This window comes from Elephantulus edwardii, unplaced genomic scaffold, assembly GCF_000299155.1.
Source record: "Elephantulus edwardii isolate Elephantulus edwardi_28Jun2011 unplaced genomic scaffold, EleEdw1.0 scaffold00059, whole genome shotgun sequence".
NCBI classification, from domain to species: Eukaryota; Metazoa; Chordata; class Mammalia; order Macroscelidea; family Macroscelididae; genus Elephantulus; species Elephantulus edwardii.
Genome location: NW_006399809.1, coordinates 15417097 through 15442574, shown reverse-complemented (window position 1 = coordinate 15442574; position 25478 = coordinate 15417097). Strand labels below are relative to the sequence as shown.

The window sequence follows — 25478 nt, the reverse complement described above, 5'->3', positions numbered from 1 at the left end:
GGCCGAAACGAATGTCTCCGTTTTTTTCTTCTTCGATTACCCCTTCCTCTGAGCGGCCTGGCCTGCCAGAATGAATGTCTCGCGGTTTTTTCTTCTTCGATTACCCCTTCCTCTGAGCGGCCTGCTGGAACAAATGTCTCGCGGTTTTTTCTTCTTCGATTACCCCTTCCTTTGAGCCGCCTGCCGGAAGGAATGTCTCCCGGTTTTTTCTTCTTCGATTACCCGTTCTTATGAGTGGCCTGCCGGAACAATGTCTTGCGGTTTTTTCTTCTTCGATTACCTGGGGAGATGGGAGGGGTCTCTAAGCTGCCTAGCCTTCAGCTTGTCAGATGCCTACCCCTTGGAAAGTTGTTTATACTGAAGTACAGAAATTGTAATAACACTACTTATTGTTAAATAAAGAACCTGTTGCCTTTGTGTTGATTCTGATTTGTGTTAATCATCTTTCAGGTTTTTGAGGCTGACTGTCTATCTTTCTCCCTTGCAGGAGTGGTAGATTAGAGCATGTGACCTTTAGGTTAACAGTTCAGTCTGTAACACACCGTGCACCCAAGTTCCTTGGTGGTTGTTGTTATGTGCCATTGAGTCAGAACTGACTCATAACTGACCCTCCACTGGGGATTTAGAAGCTGTAAATCACACAGGGGAGATTGCCAATATTTCCCCTGTGGAGCAGCTGATGAATTCAAACCACATGCCTTTGGGTTGGCAGTGCGACTCCTTACCACTAGGTTACCCTGGAGCTTTTTGGTAGAAAATAGTAGTTACTTTCTTTGTCACATTTTAACTTTATCTTCTTTCTGTCCATCACTTCTTTGCTTTTTAAAAATAATCTTTTAAACAATTTAGTTTTATATCATTCCTTTTAGAAACTTGCATTTGTTAATAATATGGTTGTAATAATGAGCTCTAACCTAGCAATGACTGTGACAATCACCAGAACTGGGTATTCTGTTGTACATAGGGTCACTTGACAACTTCTTACTACAACAACAATAATATTTGGTTTTTATCATTTATAGCCATGAACAGAAAACTTCTTATAACTTTTCTTGTTAATTTTCTATAAACACTGTCTATCTTTTTATTTCTTTTGCCTAAAATGAAAACAATTTATTTATTTATTTTTAGAATCTAGGGAAAGAAAGTGAAATGAGGAAGTTATTTCAGGGAAGAACAAAAGCAAGAGGTACTAACCTGTAATGATCCCCTACCTACTAAGTTGTTTCTAAGCAAATCCTGTTCCTTGTCTTCCTGCTTGGATGAGGGAGGAAGGCGTTCTATTTATAGGATTCCTAAGAGATTATCAAACATGACTGCAGCCTGTTAAAACTTGGGGTTCTCCCCTATTATTTAAAAACGTACAAGAGCCATACCTCTGAAATGCCTGTCAGAACAATTTCAAACCTGTCTAATCTGTTTAACCTTAGGAGAGTTGGCAACTGTACTTTTTGACTGAGAGTAACATTGAATCCACCATCTGTTTTATTGTTGTTATGTGCTGTTGAGCTGAAACCAGCTCAAAGCTAAAAAAACTCTCCAGTGGATTTTCAGAGGTTGTAAATAGAATGGGAGGAGATTGTCCATCTTCTTCCTCCAGAGAAGCTGTTGGATTTGAACCACTTGCCTTTGGGCTAGCAGTGCACTTATCACCAGGCTACCAGAGGCCCCTTTTTTATTAGAGATCTCCAATTGAGTGTGTCAGGCAGCCATAGGTGGGTTACTGATATACTAGGTAGGTTACTTCTTCCTTCCTTCATAATGATCAGCTATAGGCAGCTTCTTTTCTTACTCTGAAAATGTTACGTAGAAATAATTTTGTGTGTAGGTGCCAATAGGGGAAGACCCTCTATGAGGTGGATTGATTTAGAGACTGGGGTAATTGGGGTGGGTGTGTCAGAGGCAGTGAGATTGGCACAGGACAGAGCAGGGTTTAGGGCTGTTGTACATAGGGTCATTATGAGTTGCAGATGACTCAATGGCACAACAACAACAACAACAACAACAGGTGCCAATAAGAAAAACCAACCAACCAACCAACAAACAAATAAACAAACACTTATCGTTATTTCCCAAAGTCTGGAACACCTGCTTTGGAATTACCAAGTGTGATTATTATGTATTAAAATTACACCCCAGATGCTTCCTTTTTAATTTATTTATTAAAATGTTTTTTCCTTATTATGTACTGTCAAGTAGGATCCAATTGGCACAGGAGGAGATTGCCCCTCCTTCTCCAGCAGAGTATCTGGTGGATTTGAACCACACACCTTCAGGATTGCAATGCAGCTTCTTGCCACTAGGCCACCAGAGCTCTCTTTTAAGACTTTCTTTTTGTCCAATGTCTTAACAAGGCTGCACTTATGACAGCTTACCTCCGAGTTTCATAATGCCACCCAAGGATGACAAGAAAAAGTAAGATGCTGAAAAGTCGTCCAAGAAGGACAAAGACCCAGTGAACAAATCTGTGGGCAAGACTAAGAAGATAATGAAGTGGTTTAAAAAGGCAAAATTTGGGACAAGTTGAATAACTTGGTCTTGTTTGACAAAGCCACATATGACTAACTCTGTAAAGAAGTTCCCAATTATAAGCTTATAACCTTGACTGTGGTCTCTGAGAGACTGAAAGAAGTTCCCAACTACAAGTTTATAACCCTGGCTGTTGTCTCTGAGAGACTGAAGATTCGTGGTTCCCTTGCCAAGACAGCCTCAGGAGTTACTAAGTAAAGGATTTAACAAGCTGGTTTCAAACCACAGAGAGCTCAAGTAGTTTACACCAGAAACTCCAAGGGTGACGATGCCCCAGATGCTGATGAAGATGCATGAACAGGTCTAACCAATTGTACATTTTAAAAAAGAAAACTTAATAAAAAAATTATATCCCAGATGTATATGTATAATATTTTGTTCTTGTTAATTGCTATTGAGTAGAACGTGACTCATAGCAACTCTATGAATTAAAGACCTGAACCTTGTTCTATAACTATCGTCATTTCTCTAAGTTCATAGAGTTGTTGAGGAAGTGGATTCAATTCCTGCTTCCAGGCTTGTCTTAATCTGGGAGCTCCACCAAACACTGTCCACCATGAGTAACCATTATGGCGCTTGACACACCAGTCACACAGTATTCAGCATCACAGCAACCCCAAGTTACCTCAGTACAGCAAATTGACAGACCAGTGCTGTAGCACTTAGAAGAACGTTTGTCTCAAATACAATTAACACCAGGTCCAACTCTACCCCTGCAGGCCTGAGGGCCCAACCTACTTTTTTTCTTTTTTTGTTCTTTTATAATTGTTTTATTTTAATCAGAGTAATGTCTTCAAGCTTCATCCAAATGTACTAAGACTTCATTTCTCCTTCTGACTTATGAATAGTATTCCATCCTACTTCTGTACTACCTCAACCTACTTTTAAAAACCCAGGCCCTCCACCAAGTCCTTTTAACTCTAAACAAGAGGCTTCCTTCCCACAGCTCATTGTTAGGGAAATCCAGCAAATACAATCCACTCACACACAACTATGAACTAAATAAAAAAACTCCAATCAGTCCACACCCTACCCTCAACCAACACAAAACATCCCAACTTCCAGAGCCCAACAGTTTCATATTTTCTGGCTTGGGACTCAATAATCTGCATTTTAAATCATGTATAGAGTTGAATGGTGTATGCCCTGATGTTTGACAATTATTGTTGTTGATTTTATGGAATGAGAGCTGATCAAGAGCAGTTTTGGATATTTCCTGTTTAAGAAAGAAATGAGAATAGAGATAGAGACTTAGAGGTGAGCATGGTACAGTTGTATTCAAAGCCCTAAGTATGGATAAATGTGTAAAAGGCAAAGAGGTGTAAAGAAGAATGAAAAAATTAAACGGAGAGATTTGGAAGAGGAGCCAACAAGAAATTCTGAGAAGGCAGGCACAGAAGCAGGAGAATCAAATGGGTTGGTCTCTGGGATGCAAGGTTTAGTAATTTTAGGGTAATAACTTTCCATGTTGTTTAGCAAAGAATGGGTCGTTCACATCCTTGGTGAGGGTGGATGAATGGGCAGTGATAAGAAAATCTAGATTTACAGTTAAGGAAGGAGTAAATGAGAAATGAGGAAGGCTGTGAGTATTTATCACTCTTTTAAGAATCTTAGTTGTGAAGGGATGATAATTTGAGGATAGTGTAGGCAAAAATGTGAGAAAACATCAATGTGTATGATATAGAATATAATTAATTGGATACAGAGATAGGTTGGAAAATTAGGTTAATAATGACAGTTGATCCATCTCTATCTTCTCTGAGGTGGTCAGGGTGAAAAGGTTTACTGTTGTTGTTCTGTGCTCTTTGGTCAACTTTTGACTCGCAGTGACCCTATGCACAACAGCTCTGAACTGTACTCTGTCCTGAGCCAATTCCAGTATCTCTGACATACCTACTCCATTATTCCAGTCACTGAGTCAGTCTATCTCGTCCAGGGTCTTCTCTTGCACTGTCCTTCTGCCCTTCCAGGGATGATTTCCTTCCTTGCAACATGCCCAAAGTATGTCAGACTGAGCTTCAAAATCCTTGCTTCAAAGGAGCAGCCTGGTTTCACCTTCTCCAAGACTGCTCTGTTTGTTCTCTTGGCAGTCCATGGTATATTCAGTATTCTTCACCACAACTCAAAGGCATCGATTCTTCTCTCATCCTTAGTCATTGTCCATCTCTCTGATTCATAGCAAATTATTGCAAAGATCATGGCCTTTGGTCAGGTGTACCTTAGTCTCCAGACTGACATCATTGCTCTTCAGTACTCTGGAGAGTTCCTTGACAGCAGATTTTCCCAATACAATTCATCTTTTAATTTCCTCGCTTCTGGCACTGAGAGTATTGATTGTGGAGCCAAGCAAGCAAAAAGAAAAGAAAAAAAAAATAGGTTTGTATGTATGTTGAAATTGTTTCTGGAGAAGCTAACAACATATAGAAAAGGCTTTTTCACTTACAACTTTATTTTTTCCCATTGCCTCCAGTGCAGCTTTGACTTCTTTCTTTCTTCCCATTTGTTCTTGATCATATGCTACTTCCTGAAATGCTTTAGTGTCAACCAGATCTTTTTCTTATGAAGAACATCTGCATTCCTTCCATCTTCTTTTCATGCTTCCTATATCATTCAACATTTTCCCCCTAGAATCATTCTGTATTGCAACTTGAGGCATGAATTTTTTCCTTCAATTATTTCAGCTTGAGAAATGTCAAATATGTTCTTTTCTAGCTAGTTTTCTAACTCCAGCTCTTTGCCCTTTTTGTTATAATTGTTGGTCTTTTCAAGCTGTCCTTTGAAATTGTCTGTTCACCTCTCTTTCTTTTCTGTTTTGGCTTGTTTACATTCTAGTCTAACTTTCAGAGTCTCTTTAGACATCCATTTTGATCTTCCCCTCATTTTTGTCTTTTTAATGACCATTTTGCTTGCTTCATGGAATGTATCCTTGATTTCATCCCATAACATCAAATCTGTTCTTGGGATGGTTTTTAAATTCAGGTGAAATAGATTCCAGGTTTTAGTTCTTTTTTACTTGTTTTGGTTTTTGCCATCTTTTAATTGGAACTTGCATATGGATAATTAGTGATCTGGTTCTGTAATCCTCTGGCCTTGTTTTGACTGCTGATGTTGAGTTTCTTCCTGGACTCTTTCTGCATGTGTTGTCAGTTGGATTCCTCTATAGTACATCAAGTGAGGTCCATATGTCTCCTCACCATTTATGCTTTTTGTAAAGGGTATTTGTAATAAATAAATTATTGCACAAAATCACATCATTTAATCTCCAGGCTCATTTTTCTAAATACCAGTTTTTTTTTCATTTCCAGATTTTTCATTTTACTCTCCAGTTATTTTTAAGGCCTCTTGAATGCATATTTGATCAATTTTAGATTGTGGAAGTGTTCAGTTTCTTATTTTTGGCTTGTTGGTTGGTGTGTATATTTCACTAATATTTGTATTAGCAAGTCTTCCTTACATGCATAGTATCCCATCATTCACATCATTGTACTTCAGGATAGATCTTGAAATGTTCTTTTTCAATACTGGCATGATAGATCATAGAGTGTCTGATTCAAAGTGACCAATACCAGTCCATCTAAGCTCACTCATGTCTGAAATGTCTTTTTTTTTTTAGGGGGTGTTAGTTTTGTGACTATATGTTTTATTGGAGTTTATGTTTTATCTATTTTTCCTAGGAAATGAGAATATTTTCTTTTTTGTGAAGTGTCCATTAAGCTTCACTATATAACATTTTTTCAGAAAGTCATTACATGGATTTCTTTAAAGAATTAAATCCAAATCTACATTTTATAGAAGTTAAATATATTCAAATCGCAAAACAAATACTTATTGCTTGGAAATAGTTTGACATTCCATCATCTTTATATATAATATTTCCGTCTTGCACTTAAGTCATCACGTATCTGAAACTCAAATGTTTTCACAGTTCACGATGGCTTCATAAATACACAAAGTAGGCTAAATAAAGCACGAATGGACCCCTTTCTCTTTAGCAACTGAAAAGCTTATGAATCCTTAAAATACATTCTAAATTAAGTGAAAATGACACATAGTACTTTTTTTTTTTTTTTAACCTTTGGCTTTTTTGTAATTTTTTTACAGATGTACAATTTATACAATGTCTATCTTTATGCATTCCATTTCATTTTTGAGATATTTCAGTTTTCCTAGATTTATACTTCCTTTTTAAAAAAATTATTAATTTTAATGAAAGTTTACAGAGACTTAGGATTTGCAGTCATTCATTGTTTCATTTTTCTCCCTGCCCCCACCCAATCACTCTTTTCTTTGAAAAGAAAAAGAAAAACTTTTTCATTGTTATCCAATCCCTCCTCCCAAATCCACTATGCGGCCTTCACTCTGGACTTCTGTAATGACAAGAATACCCATTCATATATCCCCTTTAAACAGATCTCTCCCTCATCTGTTTTGATGCAATATACATCATTCCTCCCCTTCTTTTCTCTCTTCCCTCAACCCTGATGTCAGTCCCGTTTTACAACAGTGGCATCATGCAATATTTGTCCTTTTGTGACTGAGATATTTCACTCAGCATAATGTCCCCCAGGGTCATCAATTTTGCATAATATTTCATTAGTTCCTTGGTTTTCAACGCTGCATAGTATTCCATAGTGTGAATATACCAGAGCATCTCTGTCCATTCGTTTGTTGATGGGCACTTGGGTTGTTTCCAGCTCTTTGCTATTGTGAACAAAGCAGCCATAAATGTGGGTGTGCATATATCTGGTTGGGTGACAGTTATGGTTTCTTTACGGTAAATTCCCAGTAATGGAATTGCTGGGTCAAATGGTATTTTTATTTGCAACTTTTTGAGAAAGCACCATACGGCCTTCCATAGTGGTTGCACCATTTTACACTCCCACCAGCAGTGAATATTGGTTCTGGTTTCTCCACAATCTCGCCAGCATTTGATGTTTGCTGTTCTGTTGAATTTTGCTATTCTTACTGGGTTGAGATGATATCTCATAATTGTTTTAGATTTATACTTCTTACATTCCATTTTCTAATTATAAATGGATGCTTGCAGCTGTTTCTTCTCATTTTTTAGTGCTTTCCAATCTGAGGGTGCTCTCCTTCTGATACTGTATCTAACAATATTCCTATGTTATTAATAGGTTTATGAAAGACCTGTTAGTTCAAAAGTGGATGATCAATCCTGCTTCTTAGTCTGGAAGCTCTGCAGAAAGAAATCTGTCTGCCAAGGGTGACCCTGGTGGTATTTGAAGTATCGGTAGCACCAGTATCACAGCAACATGCTATTCACTCCCACAGTACAGCTCTGTTGTTGTTGAATACTGTCAAGTTGAGTACAATTTATAGCAACCCCATGAACACAAGATTTGAACTCTGTTATATAACTATCATTGTTTATCTAATGTTCATGCAGTTTTCAAAGGCATGTTGTTTAGGAAATGGATGCCAATCCTGATTCCAAGCCTATCCTAATCTGGGAGCTCCACCAAATACTGTCCACCATTATGGGTAACCCATTATGGGGTTTGACACACCGGTGGCACAGCGTTCAGTCCTAGCAACCTCAAGTTATCTTAGTAGAGCAAACTGACAGATCAGTACTGTACCACTTAGAACAATGTTCTTCCCAAACACAACTGACCCCAGGCCTGAGAGCTGTAGGCCCAATGGCCCAACTGATGTTTAAATACAAAGGCCAACCCACCAGGGCCTGATTGTAAACTAAATCCAGTAAATCTAGGTGACCAATCAGCTCTCACACCAGTTCTCACACGATTGCTAACAAAATAAAACAAACCCTGACCAAACAGTTTAGACTTGACTTTCAACTAAAACAAGCTCTAAGTATTATGCATTTTCATACTGGCTTGATAAACTTAAGGAAGTGAAATTTAGAATATATGTATTTTATCTTGAAGAGATAACTACCCCACCTCTTATAATTTGACTCTGAAGTACTTGATTTGCACTCAGGTCGGTAGGCCTTCAGCAATGGTGACAGCCAGGCAGCCTGTGGTGAGAAGAGCAAGCACACTGACTTGTCAGCGTGTCTGCCATTACATTATTTTGTTCATTAATCAGTTGTGAATAATCAGGGAAGTCAAGCTGAGAGAAGTGCTCTGATTGCTAAGATTAGCTTTTATTATTGGTAAACATTAACAGAAGAGCTCTTGTTTAAGACTCTGGACTCATTCTGAGAATTTGACCCTGAGGCTTTGAGTACAGACCTTTGTCCTGACCTCTTTTCCTTCAAAACAAAGTCCTAGATGAGATGTACTGCTTCATTTATTTTTTCCTCTGTTGTTTTTCAAGGCCACACTTAAGTAGGGCTTTCCATTTCTACCTTTGTCACATAGCCGTAAAGTGTTCTTCTTTTTTTTATTCTCTCTTCTTTCTTCTCATTTTTCTTTAAAAAAAATTATTTTGTACTGGATTGCTTACAATATTCATATACATTGTTTTCACACCAGATCTTTCCCATTTCCTTTACCCACTCCTCCCTCTACCCATCAAATTGTGCGACCCTATGATTAACCACCTGCCCATCCTCATCCCTTTGTTCTCCCCCTCCCACCTTGGATCCTCATACACATTTTACTAGTTATACTTTTCTACAATAATGATCTTATGTATTATTTGTCCTTATGAAATGGAGTTAAGTTCATTAGTGTAATGCTTTCCAGTCCCTGCAAAGTTATGTAGTAATTTTTGAAATTCTTGCTTCTGCATATTGCGTAGTATTCTTTTGTGCGAATGTACCAACATTTCTCAATCCATTTGATTGTGGTTGGATATTTGGGCTATTTCCAAATTCTTGTCATGGTGAATAACGTTGATATGAACACTGGTGTTCAAATCTTTATTTTGTCTCATTTCTAATTTTCTCAGGGTATATTCCAAGCAGTGGAATAACTGGGTCATATGGAATTTCTATGTTAAGCTTCATACAGTGTTCTTGAATAAATACTCGGTCTGCTTTAAAAAAGTATCTTATTTGCTCTTTGGGAGTACCCTAACAGAGATGGCATCAATGTGGGCAAAAACCGACTCCTAGGCAGAAAGTTTATGACATTTCATTGTGTCTGATTCAGAGCATACTGAAATCAGTACCAAATATCCCATTTTCACTTGGTTAAAGAGTGATGATTTTTACCTTCAGCTTTATGGTGAGGCATACTGGTTTGATTCTAGTTCATGATGGACAGCACAGATAACATTATCATTTGGTATTTGTATTATAACTGGTGTTTAGTGTTTACTGTAATCCAAAATGGATCTCAGAAGAGATTCTGAAACTTGAACACAGACAGGATAAAACAAAAGGCAGAGATGCTGACATAATAGAGATGAACAGATGATTTCAATTCGAGAAGGCAAAGCAAAGGTTTTTTTCCCCTCTTTTTTTATTGGGAAAAACATATTGGGGGTACAAGAAGGTGAGGGTGGGGGCAGAAGGGTGAGGATGGGCAGGAATGCAGTTGCAGAGCTGCACAGTTTGGTCATTGGGGGGAGCAGGCGAAGGAAATGATGAGGATCCAGTGGGGACCAGATGCTACAGAAGAATGACAAGCATTTTCCAATGGTAATTAAACCAACTGTCTTATTGATTTGGGAATTGGATGCTGACTCTCTGGCTTCTTCATGCTGAACAGGGGCGTAGATGTAAAGGGGGGAAGGGAGGACGCTTTATCACCTTACTGGTGGTCTTGGGTTAAAGCTGCTTGCTTTCTTGTTCTGTTAGAAGATATTTTCCTGTCATTTGCTCCCCTCTGGACTGCAAAGTGTTTTCCCAGGTGGGTCCAGTGGGGCTGGCTGGTTGAACCCAGGCTCCATCCGCCTTCGCTTCCTTAGCTGTCAGTTGTATTTCCTTTTTGTCACTGGCACTGGGTTCAGGGTCAATTCTGGAGTAAAACTCAGTGTTAAGGTTACCTATAGGAAAGGGAGCAAACCTAGAGAGAAAAACTTGTGAGTTACAAGTAGAAGGGCTTTGGAGTTATTGATTTCAGGTTTACTGGGGGAGAGGGTGGCAGAAGGTGGCCTAGATAACATTCTCTGGATACCCTAGGCATTCTTTTTTTTTTGTTTTTGTTTTTTTCCTTCCCCACCCAGGGGTCAGATGGCACAATCTGGGGACTGAGGAGCTCACCCTGAGGGCCGCGACGGCTCGCCCCAAGCTGGGGGCCGAGGGAAGCCCACCCTGGGCAGAGGGCTGCGATGGCTCACCCCAAGCTGGGGGCCGAGGGTAGCCCGCCCTGGGCAGAGGGCCGCAACGGCTCGCCCTGAGCCAGGGGCCAAGGGCAGCCCGTCCCGGGCAGGGCAACACCTCCCAGGAGCTGGCCGGTATACTCCCCCTTCAATTGCCCCTACCCCAGTCTGGTCCCCTTGCCTGACCAAGGACTATGTGGTTAGGGATAGTGTCTCCAATTCCAGCACTGCCACTTTTACCCCCCCCATAAGTGGTCATACTATATTTTGAATTAGGTGTCACTGCCTTCCCCCTTTATATATGGTAAAGGGAACCTGAGAATTGTGAACAGACTCCCCCCAGGTCTAACCATCTTTTGGCAGAAGCATTCAACAGAACAAAATATGTGATGCATTTAGGATGTTGGTCCTCTTGTGCATGCTGCCACTGTTAAGGTCATCAGACTCACAGTGACTTTCAGTAATCCATTGTATAGGTAATCATCTTCTTTGGCCTGTCAAGAAAACCCAAACCTGCAGATGGTGGGGCATGCATCCCATCTCGTACCTCCTGTGCAGGTGGCCAGCGGGGGCACGTGCCACCCCCAGCACGGTGCCCCCCCGCCCCACCGCGTGGCCCCTCTTGTGCAGTAGGCCTGTGGGCGCCCGCTTCCCCCCACCACTGCGATCCTGTCTCCACGAATTCTCTCCAGTACAAGTCCACCTTGAGGCAGTGTGGTGGCTTCACTGCACCAGTCTTGAGGAGGGCCAGTGCCCTCCTCACCATCCATCCTGGGTGAGGGAATCCATTGGTTCCAGTTGTGGAAGCCTCATGGAGCTGTGGCGGCTGTGTGGCATGGTGCAGGCTCTGTGGGAGGGGGTTGGGAATCCTTGAATTCCTGTTGTTGAGCCTTGATCTTCACTGAGGGCCAGTCATCAACTGCTTAACTGTTCAATTATCAATAAGCCAAAGTCTATAGAAGGCCATAGTGGCCCTGCTTTAAGTGGTTCACTGCTCCCACAGCTCACCACGCTGTCTCTGCCTCTGCCGCCATCTTGGATCTCCAAAGCAAAGTTTTATAATGTAAAGTGCAAAGAGCTGGAGTGAGAAAACCAAAAGGAAAGAACATACTCTGTTTCTCAAGCTGAAATTACTTAAGAAGAAATTCATACCTCAAGTTGTAATACAGAAGGATTCTAGGGACAAAATCTTGAATTATGTAGGAACCTTCAAAAGAAGATGGAAGGGAGACAGAGTCACCTTACAGAAAAAAAAATTCATCAAAATGGAAACATTTTAGGAAGTAACATATGATCAAGAACTAGTGGTAATGGAGGAAGTAGTTGAAACTACACTGAAGGCATTGGGAGGAAAAAAAATAACACTCCAGAAATTGATGGAATACCAGTTTGCATGTTTCAATAAACATATTCAATTCAGCTCTGGATTTGTTCACTAGTCTATGCTAGGAAATCTGGAACATAGTCACATGGACAATTGACTGGCTGGGAGAGATAAATATTTGTTCCCATTCCAAAAAATGATGACTCAAATGAGTGTGGAAATTGTTGAAAAACATAATTTATATCCCATGCAACTAAAATCTTACTGAAGAGTATAAAAAAAAAGGCTAAAATAATACATTGACATGTAACTGGCAGAAATTCAAGCTGAATTCAGAAGAGTTTGTAGAACAAGGGATATTATTGCTAATGTCAGCTGAATCTTGGCGGAATACTACAAAGATGATTATTTGTGTTTTATTGACTATACAAAGGCATTTGATTGTATGGATCATAACAAATTATGATTAACATTATAAGAATGGGAATCCCATTAACTGTTAATTAATTGTGAATCCACACTTAACTGTGCTCACGTGAAACTTATACACTGACTAAGAAACTTGTCAGAACAGAAGGAGGGAATGTTGCATGGTTTAGAATCAGGAAAGATATGAGTCAGGGTTGTATCCTTTCTCCATACCTATTTCATCTCTATATGGTGCAAATAGTTAAAGAATCTGAACAACATAAAGAAGAATGTGGCAACAGGATTGGAGGAAGACTCATCAACAGCTTGCTTTATGCAGTTGATACAACCTTATTTAAATAATATGAAGAAGACTTGAAGCACTTGCTGCAGAAGATCAAAGATTACAGCCTTCAATATGGAGTACATCTCAACATCAAGAAGACAAAAATCATAAGGTCTCAGATTTTGATGGGTAGATGAAGGGGGTAAAGGAATTAAAAAAAGATCCAGAGGGGACCTGAAAAGTCAGGGATATGGTGGGCATCGATCAATGGTGATTAATTTTGTAAAACAATGTAAGAGAAATAACAAAATATTTCATATATAAAATAAAAATAATGAAAACTCTCTCTCTCTCTCCCCTCACCACTGGACCAATAGTCAGCATAGATGGAGAAAAGACTGAAATTGTCAACAATTTTATTTTACTTGGGCCTACAATCAACATTCATTGGAATAGTAGTCAAGAAATCAGAAGATGTGTTGCATTTGGAAAATCTGCTATCTGAAACCTCTTCAAAGAGCCAAAGAACATGGAGGTTAGTTTCAGGGCTAAGGAGCACTTGATCCATGGTCTTTTCAATTACTTCCTGTGCATCTGAAAGTTGGTCAATAAGTAAGGATGACAGAATAATTGATGCCTTTGAATTGTGATTTTGAAGAAGAATATCCTGAGGACTTCGAAAAACAACACCACCACCACCCACAAAAAACCCAAACAAAAAACCACACAAGTCTGCTTGGAGGCAATGCAACCAGAGGCCAGCGTGGGAAACTTTGTCTTACATATTTTGAGCATGTTGTCAGGATTGGCCAGTCTGTGGAAAAAGTCATCATGCTGGCAAAGGTGGAGATATGGATTAAGAGAGGAAGTTCCACAATAAGATAAACTTTAACAATGGCCTTGAGTGTATCAGATATCCTAAGGATGGACTAAGATAGGGCACAGGTCAGACCTATTCATAAGGTCACATGGGATTTAGCTGACTTGGTGCCTAACAACAATGGAGTTCACAAATAATTGAGGGGTTATTTCTTAAAAGGTACATACTTTTCTATTAAAGAAGACAAAGCTCTGTTCCAAACTTTCATTAGTACTTCCTGACATGCTCATATTGGGACTTGATTTACTTTGTTTATAAAAATAAAGCAAAACAAAAAATCCCAAAATAAACAAATGACAGATCAAACCAATACTTATAGCTTTCAAGTCAATTCTACTCGTAGTGACTGTAAGATGGAGTGGAACTGTCCTGTCTATATGGGCTTCCGAGACTGAATCTTTATGGAAGCAGACTGTCATGTCTTTCTCCCATGGAGCAGTTGGTGTGTTCATACCATAGATTGTTCCATTAGGAGCTGAATGTTCAACACTGTGCCACCAGCCCAAAATCCTCTCCCATTGAGTTGGTTCTGACTTATAGCAAGCTTATAGGAAGAGTAGAATTGCCCCCCAAATTTGTAAATATTTCTTCTGCAGTGCAACTGGTAAGCTTTAACCAACTGACTCTTTGCTTAACAATTGTTCCTCAATTTACCCTAAATACTTAACTAAATATTGGACATTCCCAGAGCTTATCCTAAGCCATCTTCTCTTCTTCATTTGAACTTGCTAAATATTGTTGTTGTTGTTATGTGCCATCGAATTGCTTGTGATTCATATCTACCCTATGTATAACAGCCCTAAACCCTGCTCTGTCCTGTGCCAATCACACTGCCTCTGACACACCCATCCTGATTACCCCAGTCATTGAATCAATCTGCCTCATAGAGGGCCTTCCCCTCCTGCGCCTGCCCTCTACCCTCCCGAGCATGGTGTCTCTCTCCAAGGACTGGTCCATCCTTACAACATGTCCAAAGTATGTCAGACAAAGCCTCAGAATGCTTGCCTCTAAGGAGCAGCCTGGTTTAACCTTCTCTAAGATGAATCTGTTCGTTTTCTTAGCAGTCCATGGTGCACTCAATACTGTTCTCCAACACCACAGCACAAAGGCATTAATTCTCCTTCTGTCCTTCCTAGTCATTGTCCAACTCTCTGACACGTAACAAGTAATTGCAAAGACCATGGCCTGTATCAGATGCACCTTAGTCTCCAGAGTGACACCTTTGCTCTTCAGTACTTTGGATAGGTCCCTAACAGCAAACTTTCCCATTGCAAAATGTCTTTTAATTTCCTGGCTGCTGGTGCCCAGAGTGTTGACTGTGGAGCCAAGCAAACTAAAGCTGTGAACAATCTCAATCTCTTGTTACTCAATATAATGCCTTTAATCCACTCAGGTTCTAAAGACTCCCACTTACCTCTCTCCAGCCCTCCCCTGCCCTGGCTTGATGTATGTATGCATGAATCTAGCAATTACCTTGGCATCACTGTTTAAATATCTAACAGGTTACTTAGAGTTCATATGTTTAAATCAGAGACACCGATTCTTCTGTTAAGTTCCTTCCAGACTTATCTTTTCTCAATTTTTACCACCTAAATAAATAATACTGCTATCCATGTAGTTGCTGAAACTTAAAACTTGGGAATTATTTTTGAAAATCAACACAAATTTATTATCTTATAGTTCTAGAGGTCTGAAGTTTCAAATGGGTCATTTTGGGGTAAAATAAAGTTTTCTGCAGGGTTATGTTTTTTTCTTGAGACTCCACAGAGTCGATTTTCTTGTCATTTGTAACTTTGAGAGACTGGCTGCTTTCCTTAGTACATGGCCCCTTCTGCCATTTTCAAACCATCACTAATTAAATTATTGTCATTTTTCTGCTGCTTCTTTTCTGCCTCCTCCTTTCTTTAATAGTTAAATTTTGATAAAAATATAGTAAATAAAACATTTCCCATTTTAACAGTCTTAATTTGAATAGTTAACTGAATTTAGATATGTCCATCCTGTTCTTTAGTCTGTCGCCATGAACCAGTTCTGAAGTTTTCCATCCCCCTTAACAGAAGTTTGGGAGAACTCTGGTGGCCTAATGGTAAGGAGTTGCACTGCCATCTCAAAGGTGCATGATAGGAATCCACCAGCTGCTGTGTTGAAGAAAGATGGCCAATATCCTCAACAGGGCCAATATCATCCTATGCAGTTTACCGCCTCTGAAACCCTCTGGAGGGTCAACTATGGGTCAATTCTGAATTGACATTGTTGTTATAGTTAATTGCTGATCTCATTTGGGTCCAAGGGAAAGGGTCTGCTATTGGTTGTGTTTGGAGAGAACATTGTTCTAGGTGGTGCAGCACTTGTCTATCAGTTTGCTTTACTATGATTACTTGGGGTTGCTGTGATACTGAAATCTTGGCCACTGGTATATCAAATTCCAAAATGGTTCCCCATCCTGGACAGGTTTCGGTGGAACTCCCTGATTAAGAAAGACTTAGAAGCAGGATGGGCTATCTACTTCTTAACTAAAAGGCTTTTGGAAAACATATGAATTCTAAACAAAGAGGACTTGATGCTAAGTAACAATATGAACAGAGTTAAGTGCTCTAGGTGTCCTGTCTCTCTTTCCTCCTTGCTGGTCCCATTAAGCATTAATAAACTGTGATTTCTACACATTTACCTGTTCTAGATCATATTAAGTGTGGTCATAGAGTATTTTAGTATTTTATTCATTTGTGTCTGAATTAGTGCTCTTTTATTTCTTAATTATTGCTCTAAGAATATTGTTCTCAAGGTTCATTTTTGTTGTTGCATATCTCAAACATAATTTCTCTTTATTTTGGCTGAATAATGAGTTCTTTTCAGAATACAATATTTTAAAACATTACATCTAATATTGTCAGAATGAACTGAGTACATGAAGCAAGACTAGATCATGTGAACTTTTGGATTTCTCTTTAGACATTAGAATGTTTTTATTTTCAAAGATGTTTTGTTGATAATGTTTGTTTCTTCTTATACTTTTCCTCTTAATCTCTCTACAGATAAAATAATTGTAGGTAGCTTCATGGGATACCTAAGAATCTTTAACCCTCATCCTGTAAAAACAGGTGATGGAACCCAGGCTGAAGATTTGCTTCTAGAAGTGCATTTACGAGATCCAATACTTCAAGTAGAAGTAGGAAAATTTGTTTCGTAAGTACACCCTTCTAATTCTAACACTGTGTTTAACCTGGAATATTTTACCCTTACTGTGTAACATTTGTGGATTCTTCAAATAAGAATATCCATGAATCAAATAGAGTTTTAAATCTAGATGTACCTTATATGGTTAAAATATTTTATATGGAAACTTGTACACTTAAGGTAAAATAAAGTCTTTGTATCATGATAGATGATAACTAAGATGTCTGATGTATCAGAAACTTAAACGAAATGAGATGAGTTTTTTAACATAATGAAATAAAGGAATTTATCTGAAGAACTAAAGGCCCAATTTAGAGAAATATCTGTTTAAATAATTAGGGAAAGTAGCAAATAAACTTTACTTTTTTGGCTCATAACCTTGAAATTGTAAATAAATTATTTATTACTATTTTAGTTTGTTGAAAGGAGTTAGCTTAGCTTAAAAAAATGCTTTTCAGGAGCTCTGGTGGCCTAGTGGCAAGAAGCTGAACTGCACTCCTAGAGGTACATGGTTCAAGTCCACCAGATGCTCTATGCACACTAATAATAATAATAACAGTAATAATAATAATTAATAATAATAATAAATAAAAATAAAAAATCTTTTCCTGTAAGAGCTTTGTTTCAGAGAATTTTTAGATCTGAATTACTTTAGAAAACATTGTTAGTTTGCATTTTATTTAGATAATCTGTTTATTTACTGTTAATATTTCTGATTTTATCTTATTCATACTTGAATTTACTAAAAATAAAACTCATTCTATATAAAATCAAAGTAACAAAACCAAAAACCATATAGGGAGCTGTGGTGGCACAGTCCTTAGGCAATTGCTTCAGACCCAAAGATGGCCACTTTTTTTGTTGTTGTTGTTGCTTTCACTGCATCAGTTCATCTTGTTGAAGATTGTCCTTTTACTTACCCTTTGCTTTTCCAAACATGAAGTCTTTGTAAAAACAGGCCCAATCCAACAACAACATGCCAAAGTATGTGGGATGAAATGTCACCGTTGCCTTTAAGGAGCACCTTTGTTGCATTTCCTTTAAGACATATTTCCTTTTGCTTTTGGCAGTCCACAGTATATATTCAATATTCTGCCAGCACTGCGATTCAAAGGTATAAACTCTTCAATCTTTTTTATTAATTGTTTAGCTTTCAGATGCATACAAAGCAACTGAAAATACTTTAACATGAGTCAGGCATACTTATTCTTTAACCTGACATCCTACCTCTTTAGCACTTTATAGAAATCTTTGACAGTAGATTTCCCAAATGCAGAACATCTTCTGATTTCTTGACTGCTACTACCATGGATGTTAATTATGGATTCAAGTAAAAGAAATCATTGACAACCTCAGTCTTTTCTCATCAATCATGATGCTGCTTATTTATCCAGTGGTGAGGATTTTTTTTTCTTGATATTGAGATGTAATCCATAACTTCTTTAGTAGATTTTTCATATTTTCTTTACTTTCTGTAAGCAAGATTGTGTTATCTGTATTATGAAGGTTGTTGATGAGTCTTCCTCTAATCCTGATTCAACATTCTTCTTCATAGAGTCCAACTTCTTAGATTTACTCAGCATACAGACTGATGGGTATGGAGAAAGTCTACAATACTGATACATACATATCTTCACTTTTAGCTATGTAGTATCCCTTTGTTCTGTTGGAGTGATTTCACATGAGCACTATTAAGTCTTTTGGAATTCCCATTCTCAAATTCAATCCTCAGAGGTCAAGTGTGAACAAAGGGTGTAGGAGGCTGTGATCAACTGAAGACTAGAAAAGACTAAAAGAGGTTTCCACTATTCTTTTCTGATTTTTCTGGGAAATTGCCTGTTTCTTAAATGTTGGCACATCTTTTAAATTTGAAACCTCTTATTTCAAAGGAAAAGCAGGTTAGGAAAGAATAAGTGTCTTTGCCAGGGTCACATATTATATCATAGAGCCAGGACCAGCATCTCTTCATTGTGGGAAAATACTTCCAAAGTCAGTCTCCACTCTGATTCCTTCAGGCTCTGTTGACTTCAGTCTGACTAGGTAGAGTGTTGAACCTTTAAGATTATCAAACTGGCTGTTGATGTTAGATATATTTTTAAGTTCAAAATGCTATGTGATGAATTATTTAGTTTACCCATAGTATACTGAAGTTATGATCTCTTTTAACAATTATTTTATAATTAAAATAAATCCGAAATTAATCTTGAACCACTTTTCATGTTTTTCAGAGGTACTGAAATGCTTCACTTGGCTATTCTGCATTCTAGAAAACTTTGCGTCTATTCTGTCTCAGGTAGGAAATATCCCTCCTCCCCACCCTTTCTATATGTCTTATTAAAACTGGACTTCAGAATATTGTATAAGACTAGATAATCTTTAGTGTTGACTTGAAAAGACTCAGTACTTGTGCTTGACTATTTTCTTGTAATTGGTTAGTATTTTCACATTGCTTGTTTATTTTTTCCAGATACTTTGGCTATTATATTTTCTGGGTCTTCAACTTTAGTGCATACTTGCATTTCTGGTAGAGAGAGAGTTCCTTCTGATCTCTTTCATCTCAGGAATTTTGTCCATCATTACCATTAACTAAAAGATGACAATTCTGAGTTTGAACACTTGAGTCTTTAGAAATGTTCAGCAACAAAAATGAAATCATTAGATACTGAGACATAGGGTTTTGAGGTGTATTGTCTTTGGTGATCCTCAAGCGTTTTCTCCTTACAGTTGCAATCTGTTGATTTATGGTTTTCTTTATTGAATCAAACTTCAAAGATCTTAGTTTGAAGCTGAATCAAGTTTCATTTGCTAACACAGTTTTTTCGTTACAAGTATAGTAATTAATTGTGGTTTGATTTCAGCCTTTGGGCCTTTATTAAATGGAAAAGGTAAACTTTCCTCCCCCCATTCAAATCTGTAATGTGATAAATTACGTTTTAGTAACATATTACATAACAAGATTTAGAGTGGAACTAATACTTAGTATAAATAATTTCAAAGTCACTGTTGTCCAGTCTGAATGGATGCTTAGCTGATTCTTCCACAGATTTTCAAAGGCTGTAAATCACATGGAAGGAGATTGCCCATCTTTCTCTTACAAAGAAGCTGGTGAATTCTAACCATCAGAGAGGCATGGACTTGTGCTAGCAATGCAGCTCTCTACTAACTGCTCCACCAGATCTTCCTTCATTTCAAATAATAATTGTTGTTAGGTGCTATCGAGTAGACAATGACTCTGAACTTTCTCCTATCCTGTTTCCTCATCATCATCTCTGATACACTTGAGCCCATTATTAGAGTCATTGTGTCAATCCATCTTTTTTGATGGTCTTCCTCTCTTTTTCTCTACCTTTCCAATCATGATATTTTTTCTAAGGACTGGCCCCACCCAACAAGATGCCAAAAACATGTGAGATGAAGCTTCACCACCCTTGCCTCCAAGGAACAAGGCTGAGCTTTCTCTAAGACATAGTTGTTTGTTATTTTGACAGTCAGTGGAATTGTATGGTAAAACAATTGTATGGGGGAGCTCTGGTGGCTTGGTGGCAAGAAGCTGCACTACAATCTCAGAGGTACATGGTTTGAATCCACCAGATGCTCTGCCAGAGAAGGAGAAGCAATATCCTCCTGTACCAGTCAGATCTGATTTGATGGTACATGCACACAAAATAATAAAAAAAAACCCCCAAATTAAAAAACCCCAAATGTATGGTAAAAATAGGTGTGTAAATCAAAAGTAAGCAAAGAAGCTTTTTTTGGGGCTCTTAGGCTCTCAGGTGAGGTTCTTTGCCCCACGCCTCGGTAGGGGAGGAGAGAAAGAGAAGCAAGCAGGATTGATCAGAGAGGTTCACATGTGGCACGAAGAGGAACTGGCTTTTTAAGAGACTCAGGAAGGTACGGGCTGTCTCCTGGCAGAGAAAGTAGTCATATAGCTTGCTGATTGGCTGCAACTACTGGTGCTGTTGGTGACATCTGATGACACTGTTAAGTGGGCAGTCTCTTGGCAGAGAGAGCCTGTTTTGAAGAGATACCTGGCCCAAAGAGTTAATTTGGCATTGGAGGGAGGCTAAAGATTTAGCAGAGGCATCAATGGCTACTTGGAGTTTGTGCTCCAGATTGGCTAAGGTTGTAATGGAGTAACCTAGACCACCATCAGATAAGCCTGCTGCAACTATAGAGGATGCAAGAAAGATGCCAGCTTTAACTGGGAGGAACACAGCTCTTTGAGTTCTTTGGTTGGCAAGTGTGAGGAGGGCAAATAATTTTTCTTGCCCATACATCATAAGCTGAGGAACTAAGGCAGCAGGAATGCATGGAAAGGGGGAAGACGTTTTGATAGTTTTATACAGTGTATTATTACACCAAAAGAGTCCACCAGGGGGACCGTATAGAGTTAAAGATACTAATAAGGTAATATTGCAAGGGGGAGGTGGTGTGGCACTTGTGACATAGCAGAAGGAATAGGTGGAGTCACGGTCTTGCTGAAAGAGGAAAATTTTATTTAGAGGGAGTTTGGAGGTGGAGGAGGAGGAGGACGATGTATTGCAGGCAGAGGCAAGTGGAATTGCAAGCAGAGGTGAACAATCCAGGAAAGCACAAAAAAAGCAATGAGTGATATTGCCAATACTTGTATGATTAACAAGATTAACGCCCTGATGGATTAGTGGAAGCCAGGAAAAAGGGTGAGGAGTATGAGGGGTTACGACTGAGTCTAAAAAAGATTTCTGCTGGAGGATATTTTCTGATATATCAGCTAGCTGTTGGATAACTTCTGGTACTACCTGGTAAAGACCTGGAAGATCTTGAGGGTAGCTGAGGGGTAAGAATTTTGGAGCCAGTTATACAGTTTAGCTTCTAACCCTGTATCTGCCAGGGGTCATAGATGCTAAACAACATGGCTGATCTTGACCTTTTGAGCACAGGATTTGGGCAGATTTTACACAATGTGTAAGGGCATCCACCACACGTTTCTGGCCATTGTTTGCAACAATCACATACTTGGTCATAAAGGAAGCAAATAGCTGGAATTGAGAACCCAACAGTTAAGGATTTTAAGGACTGGTAGGGTTTAAGGGTAAAGTGAATGGGAGTTCAGCATCCCTCTGGCTGATAATCTGCTGTGGCTGTATAATGGCAGTAGGTGGTGGTATCTTTAGTCCAGGTTTCCTGGACATAGAACTTCTACACATAGGCAGCGATTTTACTTGAACTCATCTTGGGAAGTAAGAGGAGAAGGATGAGAGTGAGAAGTCTGTGGGAGTTTTAGTGAGCCATAACTGGGTGAGGCCCAGTTGGGTCTATGTCCATCCATTGGCAATTTTAGGTTCTTCAGGTGACCGTTTGAGGCAGGAAACATGACACCATCATGAGTGACCTAGGAGCTTGGCTGCAGTTGTATTTGTTAGGATGACTATATGAGGGCCACACCAGTGAGGGTGAAGGGAGCTAACGTGGAAGTCTTTAAGAAAGACAGTAACCTGTAGAGGAGGAGTGAGTGTTGAATCAGAGGATGAGATGATAGAGGGAAGGGACTTGTTGGCATGCTCATGTATGATATGCTGCAGTAAGCTAAGGTAGGGTAGATTAGATGTTAGCAGAGGGGTTCCTGTGGAAAGTTATAGGTTAAAAGGAAGGAGCTGCCATAAACAATCTCAAAGGGGCTTAGCCCTGAAGGTGAACATGGAGCAGCATGTACGTGAACTAGAGCCAGGGGAAGTAGTGTAGACCAGGAGAGCTTTACCTCAAGGCTGAATTTGGTCAGCTGGTCCTTGAAAAGGCTCTTTGCCCATTCTGCTTTTCCAGAGGATTGGGGATGGTATGATATGTGTAGTTTCCAGATGATGCTGAGCTTTGTTGACACTTGCTGGACAACCTGTGAGACAAAAGCTGGGCTATTGTTCAATTGAATATGAGTGAGTTAGCCAACGCGAGGAAGGATCTGTTCAATTAAAGTTGATGTGGGAAATGCTTCGATCCATCCTGAGAAGGTATCTACTATGGTTAGGAGGTAAAGCCTCTGTTTGTGTCTATGGATGTGAATGAAGTCAGCTTGCCAATTGAGACCAGGTAGATGGCCTCTCATTTGGTGGGTAGGGAACTGGGGTTGGAGGGCACCCTGAGGTGAAACTTAAGAGCAGATGGAGCAGTGAAGCGGACTAGTTGTATTTTTGTGGCAAGAGAAGGGTAGAAAATAGAGGTTGGAGGAAGGAAAGGAGGGCTTTAGGTCCAATATGGAGTGAATTATGGATATCGGTGAGGATAGAGGTATACTGGGATTCAGGTAGAGCAATTTTATCACCAAGAAAGAACCATCCTTGAGGTGTGGTGCATCTTCTTTTTGCCTGTAAGATGTCAGTTTCTGCTAGGGAGCAAGTGGGACTGATATCTGTAGTAAGGAATAAGACTGGAGCAGTGGACGAGGAGGGGCAAGTGAGGCCTCAAGTTGTAGCATGTACTTTGGCATTGCTCATAGTGACAGGATCAAAGGAAGACTGGTAGCCTTTGCAGTGTGGTGCACTGGTGGCCTTTGTACCTCAGCTGGAAGAAGGAGAGCTTTCAGTAATTTAGAGATTAAGGTAGCATTGACAACAGGGAATTCCTTGGTAAGAGACTCTTCCTCTTTCCAAAGAGCAGAGTGGCAAAATGCTATTAAGAAAATAGATTTTGAATCAGAATATATTGTGGTATGTTTCCCTTTGGCTAGGATGAGGGCTTTAGTGAGGGCTATTAGTTCAGCTTTTTGAGATGTTGTCCTTTTTGAGAGGCTGCAAGCCTTTAGCATATAGGTGTGAGTCACAATGGCATAAGCTGCACAGTGGCATCCATCAGGGCCTACTACTGAGCTGCCATCTACAAACAATGTCATAACAGAGTTAGATAAAGGAGTATTAGGAAGGCCTTCGCTGGGGGAAGACAGTACACCATTTACTTCAGGACAAGAGTGGATGCAACAGAAAGATTAGAGGGGAGAAGGGAAGCTGGGCTAAAGAGAGGTGAGTTCTGTATAGAGACTAAAGGGTTTTTGATGAAAAGCAAATGAAAGTCCTAGAGTTGGGATGAGCCTAAAAAGAAAAGAGATTGGTGGTTAAAAAGCACAGCCAGTTTATGAGATGAGAAGATGGTGATAGGTTGAAGGAGGGTGAGCTTGAGGGTTTTTTTGACGAGTTCTGTGGCTGCCCCTAAAGCTTGGAGACAGGGTTGCCAACCTTGGATTGTTTTGTCTAGTTGTTTGGATAAATATGCCAGTGGGCAGTAGATTGGGTTTACTGGCAGCACTAGAATTCCTACTGCATTCCCACGATTTTCATTAGTGAAAAGGTTGGTTCTGGTTAGGATGAGATGGTTGAGGAATGGTGGTAAGTATATCATAGAGAGTACAGGAGACTTTATGGACTAATGATGGAGAGGTGAGGGGGCCAACAGGTATTTTTTTTTGGCTGCTACATATAATGGTTGGGCTAAGCTTGCAAAATTTGGGATCCAGTGGCAGAAAAAGCCAACTAGGCCTAAGAAGGAAAGTATCTGAGCTGCTGACTCTGGTGGCTGTAATGACTGAATGGCTGATTTGCCAGTCAGTGGTCACAGCTTTAGAAGAAGGAGTAAGATTCCTAAATAGGTAACTTCAGAGAAAAAGATTTACACCTTAGAAGGAGAGACAGGGTAGTTCTTTTCTCCAAGGAAATTCAGAAATTTAGCTGCATGTTTTTGTGATAGGGCTAAGAATGGACTACGGAGAAGCAGGTCATTGACATATTGCAATACAGTACTACGAGACAAGGAGATAGAGAGGAGGTCAAGGCTTAGAGCATGTCCAAAAAAGTGAGGGCTGTTGTGGAACCCCTGGGGAAGCACTCTCCAGGTCAGTTGTGCTGTGTGGCAGTTGGGGTCCGTTCAGGTGAAGGCAAACAAGAAGTAGGAGTCAGGGTGTAAAGGAAAGAGGAAAGGTAAAGAAGGCATCCTTAAGATCAAGGATGGTAAAATGTGTAGTTTCAGTAGGTATATGAGAAAGCAAGCTGTAGGAATAAGGGACTGTTGGGTCTATGGGGAGGACAGCCTCATTAATGAGGTGTAGGTCCTGTACAAGCCTGTAAGCACCTGAGGGTTTGTGTACTGCAAGAGGGGAGTGTTACATGGGGATTTTGTAGGTATTAGAAGGCCTTGGCTGAGGAACCTGGTAATAATAGGGCAGATTCCATGAAGATGAGATTCTGAGATAAGAAACTGGGGGTGTGATGGAACTTTAGTAGGATCTTTAAGAGAGATATGAACAGGTGGGTGGTGGGAGGCTACTACTGGCTTTGAGGTATGCCAGACTATGGGATTAACAATAGTAGGAGTTAAAGGGTGGTCAGAAGTAGCGAATGTTGATTGGTGAGAAATTAATAGGAGAAGGAGGAGGAGAGAATATCCTTACCTAGTAGGAGGACCAAGTTCATGTCTTCCAACTACTGATTCTTCTTCCCTGTTCCCAACTTTTGCATTCCAGTCGCCCATTATTGTCAATGTATCTTGATTGCATGTTCAATCTATCTCTGCCTGTAAGAGTTGGTAGAAATCATCTATTTCTTCTTCTTTGGCTCTGGTTGTTGGTGCATATATATGGATGATAGTAGTGTTCACTGGACTTCCTTGTAAGCGTATGGATATAATCCTATCACTCACAATGTTGTACTTCAAGATGG

The 25478-nt window shown here is 39.6% G+C and overlaps 1 protein-coding gene across 4 annotated transcripts in view; it reads left to right on the top strand.

Annotated features, from left to right (window-relative positions):
* The window catches only part of BBS9 (Bardet-Biedl syndrome 9), a 677588-nt gene that overhangs the window by 3875 nt on the left and 648235 nt on the right, over positions 1 to 25478 (top strand). For all 4 annotated transcript variants that reach the window (XM_006887603.1, XM_006887602.1, XM_006887601.1 and 1 more), the window contains exons 2-3: positions 16659 to 16809; positions 19029 to 19093. In XM_006887603.1, coding sequence (XP_006887665.1) covers positions 16659 to 16809; positions 19029 to 19093 — 216 coding nt within the window. The remainder of the gene's footprint in view (positions 1 to 16658; positions 16810 to 19028; positions 19094 to 25478) is intronic.